Genomic DNA, 12,715 nt, shown 5'->3' on the forward strand with positions numbered 1-12,715 from the left:
CTGTCTTTCTCCTGTTTGCTAGTGTTCCACAATCCTGATATAATTTTTAACACTCTCCTTTGTACTCTCTCCAATATATCAGAATCATAACGGAGACCAGACCTGCACACAGTAGTCCAAATGAGGGCTTATCAAGGCCTTGTAAAGAGGCAAAATAACATCCTTATCTTTACATGTAAACATTCGTTTCAGCATTGCAATTATCTTTTGAGTTGTATTTGCAATCTTTGCCACTTGGCCCCTAAACTTTAACTTACTATCTACTAATACTCCAAGATCCATAGCCTCATCAGTTACTTCTAGCCTAATCCAACCAATATAATACAACATTGGATATCTAATCATGCTGAAGTGAATGACTTTACATTTACTGACATTGAACTGACACCCATTTTCCCATGCCCACAATTCCAGCTTATTCAAATCATTCTGCAAAGACTGCATATCAGCAACATTTCTGATTACCCTACCTATCTTTGCATCATCTGCAAATAACTGTATGTCACTTGTCAAATCCTTCCCAATATCATTAATGTACAGATTGAATAACAGTGGACCAAGCACTGATCCTTGTGGTACACCACTTGTTATCTTAAACCTTGCAGACTCAGATCCCCCATATACTACTTTTTGATATCTGTCACTCAGCCATCCTCTTATCCATGCTAATATTGTATAACCCAAACCCACTCTCTCCAATTTATGCAGCAGTCTGCCATCCTGTATTCTGTCAAAAGCCTTAGCAAAATCTAAAAGTATCATGACGTATCCATTCCCCCTGTCTAATTCAATAGTTACATTATTATAGAATGTGAGCAAGTTGCTAAAACATGACCTTCCCTTAGTAAACCCATGTTGTTCATTACAAAGTAGAGATTCACTGTCAACCCATTTCTGAATGTGGCCCTATCCAAAATCTTCACCAGCACTCCTGAGATACTAATTGGTCGATAGTTGGATACATCGGTCTTTGCATCACCCTTACTTCCATTCCTGCGGAATCATCCCTGTTCTGAGGCACATAATAAACAAGCTGGTCAAAGGAATGGCCAGTTCAGCTGAACACTCTTTTAGCACATGTGCTGATATTCAATCAGTCCCTATTGCTGAATTCTTATTCAGTTTGTGCAACAGCTCTAATACCTCAGCCTCACACACCTGCATTTCTTCATCTAGTGAAGAGGTAACAGTGAGCTCAATGTTGTGTTCACCTGGTTGATAGCTTTTAACAAAATGGGCACTCATTAGTTTAACAACGTCTTCTGCATCTGTAATCCTCATGCCATCTGGATTTAGAAGAGTTATTCTTTCATATTCATTCTTTCTTTTACTTGCAGCATATCAATAGAATTCTTGTGGGTTGTCTTTAGCACACAGAGCTAGTTTCTTTTCATAATCAGACTTTGCTTTCCATACAACAGTTGTGACTATTCTAGCCTGCTGCTTATAATGTTCATAACGGATGCCATCATATCTAGAAGCCAATGACTTCACTTGCCTTAGTATCCCCTGATGCAAGGCACATATCCATGCAGACACTTATAATGCTATGCATTATACAAAAGGTCACTACCCAGACAAGGAAATGTGTTTTGCATTATTATTATTATTGTTATTAATATTATTAATGGCAACTCCAGAGAGTCATTAGACTCATTGAGGGAGGCCCCAAATCATATTCATCACAACTATTCGACATTCATACAGTATCTATCATACCTCGCCTTAAACTCATTCACTGTCACAGCATCCATCATAGACTCTGGTAGCCCATTCCACTCATTCACCACTCTAAAAGTAAAGAACCCAGCTCTAACACCTTTACTAACCACACTTTTGCCCAGTTTCCATGGATGTCCCCTAGTCCTCCCACAACCCACCTTGTTCTCAAAAATATCTTCTGAATTAATTTTATAGAAACCCTTCAATAATTTGAATGTCTCAATCATATCTCCCCTCCTCCACCTATCAACCAATTTTTGCAACCCACAAATCCTCAACCTGTTCTCATAAGGTTCATTCCACAGACCTGCTATCATCTTGGTCACTCGCCTCTGGATCCTCTCCACCTCCTCCCCATCAAGAAGAAACCTAGGTGACCAAATCTGGGCACAGTAGTCGAGATGGGGTCTTATCAAGGCTCGATACAGAGGAACAATAACCTGCTTGTCAACGTATTCTTCAGCAACCAAATGATTTGATGAGCTGATTTGGCCACTTTTGTAATGTGTCCCCTAAATTTCAACTCCTTATCCACCAACACTCCTAAATCTCGTGCCTCATCAATTTCCTGGAGTACAGTTCCACCAATGTAGTAAACTGCTGCTAATCTTTTCACCCCAAAATGTATAACCTTACATTTTGCCACATTAAATTGACATCCATTCTCCTTAGCCCAGACCTCCAATCTATCCAAATCATCTTGCAAAATTTTGACATCATCTGCATTCACTATTGCCCTACCCAACTTTGCATCATCTGCAAACAAATGAACTGTTCCTCTCAATCCTTTCCTATATCATTAATGAACAAATTAACAGCAGTGGTCCAAGAACGGATCCTTGTGGCACACCACTAGTCACAGGCTGTCTTGTGGACTACTCCTGAATAAACCACTCTCCGATATCTCTCTGTCAACCACCCTCCTATCCATCTCACCAACCCTATATCCATCCCCATATGCTGCAATTTACTGATTAGAATTCCATGTGGTATCCTGTCAATGGCCTTAGCAAGGTCCAGTAGAATCACTGTAAACCCATTACCCTTATCCAGTTCAGCCATCACTGTGTTATATTACGTGAGCAAGGTACTGAGGCATGACCTACCCTTCACAAAACCATGCTGTCCCCGATACAGTATCCCATTTTCATCTATCCAATCTTGTATTTTTCTCTTGACTATTTTCTCCAAGATCTTGATAATGATTCCTGTTATGCTGATTGGCCGGTAATTTTCAACAGCAGCCTTGGAACCACCTTTATGCAGCGGAACTATTTTCCCCTCTTTCCACCCCCTTGGGACTGACCCAGAGCCGAGGCTCAAATTAAACAAAATGGTCAAGGGCACTGACAATTCTTTAGCCACTTCACGTACGACACGAGCTGGTGTTAAATTGTGAATGAAATTGTTTTGTATGTTTTTATTCTTCATTCACATTTAACATAATCTACCATATACTGAGCAAGCTTTGTTTAAATATTATATGTTAGTCCCTTGCTTAAGATTTATTATTCATGTATTATCCTTGAATTTTATCAGCTATTATTTAATTATATAATTTTGATGTATATTATACTATTGAAAGGACTCTGTAGTAAATAACATTTATCTTATTATGTTATTCCTTCAATAATAATATGAGGAATTCTACGTATGTAACTTTTATGTGCCTTATATAAACCGTAACATATATTTTATTATTATTATTTGTAAATGAAATGAAAGAGAAATTAAGTAACAGTAATAATTTTATTATTATTTTTCATTACTCAGTGTAAAGGTATAACCTTATGTAATGCTAATGCTTATGTTCTGTTTTGATCGTTGCCATGGAGATAGAAATAAAATAGAACGTGCAAGCATAGGGCATGAGCTTCGATAATTGGGAGAGGGGAAATTAATGAGTTGGACGGAGTGAACAAGTTTTAGGCGGGAAGAAGGAAGGCATATAAGTGAGAGGTAAAAGTAAACAAGAACACAGAAGGGCAGGGAATTCAAGGGAGTAGCATTCAGAAGTGTACGGAGATGAGGAGAAAACTTATAGACAGCTGAGAGTGAAGTCAGCGGTGGCAGTAATAGGAATTTAGTGCCGTAATGAAATAACTAAAAGACCGGAAGATTAATAGAAGATTCAGAATAAATCCACTAAGTTTTAGAATTACTACGTATCCCTATATAGCTTTAAAGAAGGATTGTACAAAGCTCAACTTGTTATACAGTAGTAAACATGGAATAATCATTCTGTCCTATAGTAAGCCCGTCAAGAATTGCGTAGCGTGATAAATAATAATTCAATTATCTCCTTGAAGAATTCTTTTGAATAGTGTTCCATTGGAGTAACAAGTGAATATAGTTTGAAACGTGCTCACATTGAATCTGATGTGCTAAAGATTAATCCCGGTAAGAACAATCCTATTTTATTTTATTTCAGTGTGAAGGCTTAAGTGACAGTTCCGTCTCGAATATCCTAACATTTACTGTGCATTTCACTGAATTTAGCCGAAGTTAGAAGTTGAAAGTAATTCCCCTTGAAGCAATAACTGCCGCGATTAATAATGTTATAAGTGCTTGCTAAGTGTGTTAAATATAGAGTGTAACTGAGTGATACCAGCAAATTTATTTAGCAAGAAATTCTGTAGTATTGATCAACGTGAACAATCTTTGTGATTGAGAGAAGTGTGAATTTCGTATCTGAAGATTTGAAGTCTAATTTAATATGAATGTTTTGACCTGAAGAACTATGTAAATTGTGTTATCTTATTTTCGGAGTGTTATCTTATTTATGTATTTGTCGTATAACCTTGTATTAAATGTTTTGTTTTATTGATTTCAATATTGTGTGTGCCCGATTCTTTTTCATTGCACCGTTCATAAAAGGTTCGAACCTTGCGGGATTCCTAAGTGAAAAATATTAAATTCGGCCTGTGTGAATAAGGAGACTGCTAAGTTAATTGAAGATTGATTCTACTATTTTACATAGACTAATCTAAATATAGGGTGGCGCAGTATAAATATAAATTTCCCTACATTTTGATTAGTAATCAACTAGCAATTAATTGTTTTTATTTAGAACAACATTACAACAAGATGGCGAACCATAGAGCCAAGAAGGACGTTCCAACACTGGCATACCATCCAATCCCACAGATGTATTGGCATTGAGGTTCTGTAATAGACTAGTTACCCCTACTTCATTCATCATAATTCCAGTATAAGCTGTTGGTTCTTCCATTCTTGCAATGTCACCACCTGGATGATATATTCTTGCAAAGTGCTCGCTCAGTAATTCCATTATATCAACTGATTAGGTTACCTCCCTACCCTCAGCATTTTTTAAGATCATTCTGCCATGAACATTTTTCCTTTTACTTGCAATATATTGAAAAAACTGTTTGGGATTCTCTTTAGCCTGGATGTCCAATTTTCTTTCGTAATCCGCTTTTGCTTTTCTTACCACCCTTGTTACCATCCTGGCCTGAGCTTTATACTGTTCCTGCACCTGCTGGTCACCTTTCTCCTTAAATTCCCTCCACAAATGTTTCTTTTTTTGCAGCTCAAGCTTAATAGTGTTATTCATCCATTTAACCCCTACTTGATTTATTATTTGGACTCTTGGTATACAGTCAACCATTGCCTCCTGCAAGCACTCTTAACCACCTCCCATGCACTATCAACATCCAGCCCTTGCAGTTTTACATGCCATGGCACTGAGCCAAGCACACTCCTAAGCTTGTCATGCTTACCAGCCCGGTAATTCCACATGTACCCTGTCTTAATTGTAAATTCCACTCCTTTAGCCACCTCTCAAGTCATGACCTTATGGTCACTCTCACCAATTGGTTGCAACATGGTCATGTTCGTTACAGCCACATTATCAGATGCAATTACTAGGTCAAGCACTCTCTGCCCCCTGGTATTTTCCACTACATGCTGTTGCAGATAGTTGTCCCTTAATAACCGCATAAAATCCAATTCCTTCTTCCCATGTGCCCTCTCCTCTTTTCAGTCAATGTTACATAATTGAAATCACCCATAATAATTACCCTCCTTCCACTCATTTCTTCTATTTGCCTATGCATACTATCCCCACCATCTCTTCCATCACCTGGTCTATAGCAGCACCCAATTGTATATTTTGTTCTGCTAGATTCTATCTCACACCAAACAGCCTCAAACGTGCTCTTTTCTCTATCCTGAAGTTCATCTTCTATACTCCTTGGCTGCATCTCATCAGCTATCATCAATAACACTCCCCCCCCTTTTTTTTTTTTTATTCTCCCTGTCACTCCTGAACACGCTATACCCGTTGCATTCAATCCCACTAGCTTTATCATCTTCTGTCAGCCATGTTTCACTAATACCAACAACCTGTGGCCTGGAAGTGCCAACCAAGGACAAAAACTCTTCCTTCTTGTTCCTAATACTCCTGGCATTAGTGTACATGAATTGCAGAAGCCCATTAGTCCCATCCCTACTTTGATGCCTTATACTAACTATCCCATTCTGATTTGTTGTCCTTCGTTCTCGCTCGGGCACATTATACTCATTCATACACTCAACTGCCTCCCTAAATCTGCATATCTACTCCCCCCCCCCTTAATAAATCTAGTTTCCCTGAGTCTGTACACATCCACTTCCACATCATTCATCAACACTTTTTCAAGCCTCCTTACACCAACCAACTCCATTCAAATGTAACCCATCCATCTTATATAAATTCTTTCGCCCATCGAACTCACTCCACACATCCACAAATTCCACACCACTCTCCATCCATAACCCACGCATAAAGTCATTGGCAATCATGGTCCTCCTTCTAAACACTTCACTGTCATACTGCAGTAAAATACTCACCATCCTAACTCTCTCACTCTTCTCTTTTGCTACCTCAAGTAATTCCCTCACATCTTCTATCATTTCCATTTTGTCTTCTTTCAAATCATTTGTTCCTGCCATGATTATCATCTCTTTCACCCTCTGTTTTTGCACTCGAATAAATTAGCTGACGTCCTTTATGTTCGCACCTGGCTGGTACGATTTCGTCAAACTGTCAACTATCACACCTCTTAATAGCGAATCCCCATACAGCACTCGCTCCTTCATTTTATTGACGTTTACGAACATTCTATTATTTTTCGTAACAGATTTTCGCTGTTTATTAGTCGGTACGTTCAGCATACATTTTTCCAGACGCTCCAGTTGCCTTTTTGCTCTGTGTATCGCTCCGTTCAAACGTGCGATTTCACTACTCGCATTTATCTCGCCATTTTCATTATCAATCAAATCATCCATTCGCTCTGTATTTCTACCTTCATTTACACTTTCAACGACGCTCTCACACCTATCTGGCACTACCTTGCAATTCTCTATCACACCACCATTTTCTACATTCTGACTATCATTAACGATATCACTCTCGCTACCCGAAACACACTTGAGATCCTCATTCTCCTTACACTTTCTGCACATATTAACTCCACTATCACCATCTAACCAGACTCCCACCGCTCTTCGCAAAGCATACGTCTCACAGACAGCACATTGCATAAATTCATTTACATCAAAATTCTTAAACAAACATGGCGACCTGTGCCTATCTTATCTTAAAAATAATAATTAAAATAACACAGAAAACACACAAAAATTGCACAGACACACCAAGAAACAAAAAGCAAACAATACTACGTAAAATTCTAGTAAAATTGCCAATGATAACACAAAATACTACTAATCTTTTCAGGAGCTCTCGACAAGCCAACGATCATATCAGTGTGACACCTAGCAACCCCCCAATTATGGGATGCTAAGGCAAGTGATGTGATGTCATTAGCTTCTATATACGAGTTGCATAATCCTGAAAATACTTCAGGTGCAAACTTTGTTTGCTTACACTTGGATGAAGGATTAAACTAAGTATATAATTTCTTGGTATATTAAATTTAATATTTTACTATTCACCCTGGTTCTCTGGTAAAGACAGTGGAATTTTGTTTAACCAGGCAATTCTCCAGCTGGAATGAAATTTCATCTGGTTGTACCATCATATTTGTTTGTGGTCTTAGCCAATACAGAATACATTTGGTGAGCTTAGTCCTAAATTTTCAGCCTATCCTCGTTTTTTCATTATCCCTTGAATACCTGCTAACAGGCTACACCACATTTGGGTGAGAATTGGATGTTAGGTTTGAAGCTCCGGTCGGTTCCCTGCATTTATTAACAGATATATGGAATTCTGGAATTCTCCTATCAGTTATATAACTTTGAATAAGTGTCCCCTCCCCTCATCTCAGTTTCATTGGAATAAATGTGTGTGTCTGCTTTAAACTTAGATTTGTGCATTGAGTCACATATTACTTTTCTTTCATCTCATTCATTATTCACTGTGACTAAAACTTCATTGACAGTTGGCAGTCCAAATTGAACTGTATTTTTAATGCTTCATGTAAATATAAAATGCAGAAAGCTTTCTTATTTTTAGCTTCATAACTATTTATTCAGTAAGTTTCCAAATGCTTCCCAGTGTATATTTTGCAATTCATATTTTGTATTTAAAAATGTAAATTGCTTGCACATATTTATCTTTTAATTTTTCAGTGGACCTCTTTGCTCTACAAATGTACAAAATCCTGAATTATTAAAACATTATGACATGAATTTGGAGTTCTTGCTTCAGCTAAGTCTCCGAAAGGATATTTTAGGAAGTGATTGGCTTCCATTCTATATTCGAGGTGAGTTGTGTTCTTGTTTAATCTTTCAGTTAGTTCATTTGTTTGTTATTTCCTTTCATGGCATAAAATAATAAAATTTAATCATAATTTTTCAATTTTAGTAAAAGATTTGTGTTTCACACTTACCGTGTATATATTTTTTACTGTATAATTATAAATTCAATATTATATTTAAATTTATTAGAAAAGCTTACATTTGTGATCTACACTGGATAAAAGAAATTGTTTTTTATCATAAGATCATTGTAAATATACTAAAGTATTTGATTTTTGTTGTTGGGTAACATAATGAAGCAATTGCTCTCCTATCTCAGCATCCTTATATGGTTTACGGAAATCTGCTTTAGGTCTCTTAACCCAAATTGCTGGGAGTCACCTGGAAACACTTCAGGTGTTTCCAGTAAACAGGAAGAATCTCACTCTGAAGACACTGACAAAACATCCATATTAATTTTGTTGATTAATCTATGATTGGATTCAACCCCATAACTCTGCTTGGGGAGCAGATAACACTAATCACTTGGCCAACCAGGCTGTTAATTAAGACTATGAGTCCTGTAATAGCTATTCAGAGCATGAAGTTTGAAAGTAATCGCAGTTAGGAGATGCAATCTGGTAGAAGAAACAGAGCTGATTGGTTTTCTTCTTGTTGTCTGTAGTTTTTTTGGCTTGACTCACAATGCCAGATGAATGAGGTAAATGAGATTTTTTGCTGCTAACATTTCACTGTCTTTATGCCTAACATCTTCAGAGTCCAAAGCGTTTGTCATGATATGCATACTAACAATGGGAATGCTTTCAAATTGTAATGGACAAATGGAAAGAAGTAAAGTTCTATGGTCATTCTCTGGTGTTGGATAAAAAAGTTCAGAATTGGTCTGCAAATGATTGTCTTCCAGAGTGACAGTCCAGAATAGTTCCAAGTTACAACAATCCTTTTTATGAATAAAGAGAGTTACTATGTTTCTAATGTTTTGCTGTGTTTCTCTTAGTCTTTTCTGTGTATATGCTGGAAGAAAACCCTCAAGAGCAAAACAAAACTAGTTGTTGTTTTTTAATAATAAGAATAGCATACAATATTTCTTTTACTTATAGGTGGGAGATGAATTTCATCACTATGTGAGGCCAGTTCCCAGTTTGGAAGCCTGAAGTGGCTGGAAAGAGATCTGTTTTTGTTCTCCAGAGCAGAATATCCAGAATATGTAAAAAATAGAATAAATTTAAAAATAATATATTAAAGGAATGCTTAACCTGCCTACAGCATTTAATATACTATAGGGTTACATTTTGTGGGAAGATGGGATGACATTAAAAAAAAAAAATGTACAAGAGTAGTTTGGCATTATAACAGCACCAAGTGGAACAGCCTCTGCAACTTCTATGCCTCATTCCCATGGTTAGACTATTGCTTCCGACCTTCCATCCCAAACACATGCACCGAACTGCCATTCCCTAACGAAACCCTGGTTCTCCAAAAGATGTGCCAAGGCTGTACAGATGAAACACTGTACAGCCTTGGCTGAAATCATGTTGTCAAAGGAATGGCCAGTTCAGCTGAACACTTTTAGCACAAGTGCTGATATCCCATCAGTCCCTATTGCTGAATTCTTATTCAGTTTGTGCAACAGCTCTAATACCTCGGCCTCACACACCTGTGTATCTTTATCTAGTGAAGAGGTAACAGTGAGCTCAATGTTGCATTCACCTGGTTGATAGCTTTTAACAAAATGAGCACTCATTAACTGAACAACATCTTCTGCATCTGTAACCCTCACACCATCTAGATTTAGAAGAGTTATTCTTTCATATTCATTCTTTCTTTTACTTGCAGCATATTGATAGAATTCTTTTGGGTTGTCTTTAGCATGCAGAACCAGTTTCTTTTCATAATCAGACTTTGCTTTTCATACAATAGTTGTGACTATTCTAGGCTGCTGCTTATAACGTTCATAACAGACGTCATCCTTATGCAAACGGTATTACTTCCACATCGCCCTTTTCTTACGAATCTCTTGCTTAATAAGATTACACATTCATTTGACTCCTACTCTGTTTATTCTTCGAACGCTCGGTACACATTCTGATATTGCATCATTTAAGTATTGTTTAAATTCTTCCCATGTACTGTCAATGTTCTTTCCATCCAGCAACCGATCCCATTCCACTGAACTACGTATACTCCTCAGTTGGTCCTAATTTCCTGCTTTGTAGTTCATGTAACCTTTTCTGAATGGAACATTCATAAACTTTATCACTTCCCAAGTGAGTACTGCATGATCCTGTCACCAACTGGAGGCAGAATAGTTACGTCTTTAACTGAAATGCCCTCCGACACTATAATCAAATCTAGCACTCTTTGACATTGAGTTCCTTCTGCACATGCTGCTTGAGGAAGTTGTCCCACAGCAGCTCAATAAATGCATTTTCATTCTTTTCATGAGATTCTACTGCTGCCCAATCAATATTTGTATAATTAAAGTCTCCCATTATGATTACTCTTTTCGCACTCACCTTTTCTATTTGGTGATGCATTTCTTCATCACCAACAACAGATCCACCAAGTCTCTAACAACAACACACTATGTAATTTGTCTTGTTAGATTCCACCTCACACCAGATGGCTTCAAACTCATTGTTAGTAGTATTACCACATTCATAGGGCTCAACTCCAAGTGGATTTAAGTCATCCAATATCATTAGCAGTATGCCCCCTCTGCTCCTATCCACTCTATCCTTCCTAAAAATACTGTACCCATGACAATACCAGTTAGTAGGTCTGATTCTGATCAGACCTGCTTCCTTGGCCTGAACCCAGCTTGTTCTCCAGATTTCTCTTCCACAATCTTTCTCAACCTCTTTTCAAGTATGCTTGCATAAATCTTACCTGGAACACTTAGTAGAGAGATTCCTCTGTAATTTTCACATTTGGTTTTATTTCTTTTTATATAGATGAGAACCACGAGAGCTTTGCTCCAATCATCTGGAATTTGACCCTCTGAATTATGCTGTATAGCCAGTGCAAAACTTTTATACCTTCATACTTAAGCATTTCTGGTTAAATATCAGAAAGCTACTCCAGCTGCTTTTCTGCATTTTTGATTGCTTTTTCTACTTCAAATATTGATATATATATTCCATTTTGCATTTTTCTTGAAAATGTTTTGGTACAGTTCTGTCAATTCTTGTTTTGCTTAACAGTCTTTCTTTCAAAGTATTTATTCAAGACATCTAGGATATTCATTTCTTCAGTTTTCATATCACCTTTATCATTTTTGATTCCTTTTACAGTACTCTTTTCTCCATTTCTGAGCTTTTTCAATAGCCTCCAGAACATTTTGCCACCTTCCTGATACTTATTTCCTTTATGACTTAATGACATTTGTTTAGCTACTTTTCACATATCTTAGCTCTTTTACATTTCTCTCTGTATTCATTCTCAGAATCAGGTGACTTATTTGCTAGGATTTTTTTGTATCCTTTCTTCTGTTCTAGAACTGCTTCCTTAACTTCTTGTGTCCATCATAGGGTTCTTATTTTTCTGTCCTTACCTTACAAGTTCAGCACATACCTCCTAGCTGAATCAGTCAGTCTTCAGAGTTTGCCCCTGAGACTCCAAAGTGTGGTTCCTGTTTTCCAACTGTTTCATTTTTTCTTCAATACTGTTGTTTGTATAGTTGAGTCTACAGTTTATCTGTAAGATCTTCTCAACTCTAATTCTTTAAAAAAAAAAAATTCTTACATACCTTTCTTTTCATTGTGATATTCAGCTTTATTCTACTTAAAACTAAGTGATGGTTGCTTCTTATTTCTCATTTTCTGTACAGTCTTGTATCCTGAACCAGCATGAAGATTTCACTATCAACAATGACATAGTTAATGAAGTTTTTCTTATTTATTCTGTCTTCCTACCATGTTAACTTGTGCACATCTTTATGTTCGAACATTAGTAATGACTAGTCCATGTCCTGAGCAAAAATCCAACAAATACTTATCATTATTATTATCTATATGCCTCATGGGATTCATTTCCTACTCTGCTGTTTAAATCTTCAACAAATGCCATTTTTTCCATTTATTTTATGTCAGCTGCCTGTACTTATGTCAGAAGTGTACCCCCATCACTCTACATGAAACTGCCTTGTAATCAAGAAGGTTATCTTCCTGTTTGGTGTTGAATGCCATCTTTCCTCTTTCCTTTCCATCTACCCTTTCCTTTCCTCTTTACTTTCCTTTATCATTATTTCCTGAATGTATATCCAATATAT

The 12,715-nt window shown here is 37.1% G+C and overlaps 1 protein-coding gene across 3 annotated transcripts in view; it reads left to right on the forward strand.

Moving 5' to 3' along the window:
- LOC150095180 (calcineurin-binding protein cabin-1-like) overlaps positions 1-12,715 on the forward strand; it is a 1,028,489-nt gene that overhangs the window by 294,822 nt on the left and 720,952 nt on the right. For all 3 annotated transcript variants that reach the window (XR_016550194.1, XM_090411711.1, XM_090411712.1), the window contains exon 19: positions 8,317-8,450. Coding sequence is in view for 2 of the 3 variants with exons in the window: in XM_090411711.1 (XP_090267837.1) it covers positions 8,317-8,450 (134 nt within the window). In the remaining variant the exon portion in view is untranslated. The remainder of the gene's footprint in view (positions 1-8,316; positions 8,451-12,715) is intronic.

Source organism: Typopeltis vanoorti, chromosome 21 (genome assembly GCF_054136105.1).
Source record: "Typopeltis vanoorti isolate ZY-2024b chromosome 21, IOZ_Tvanoo_1.0, whole genome shotgun sequence".
Lineage (NCBI taxonomy): Eukaryota > Metazoa > Arthropoda > Arachnida > Uropygi > Thelyphonidae > Typopeltis > Typopeltis vanoorti.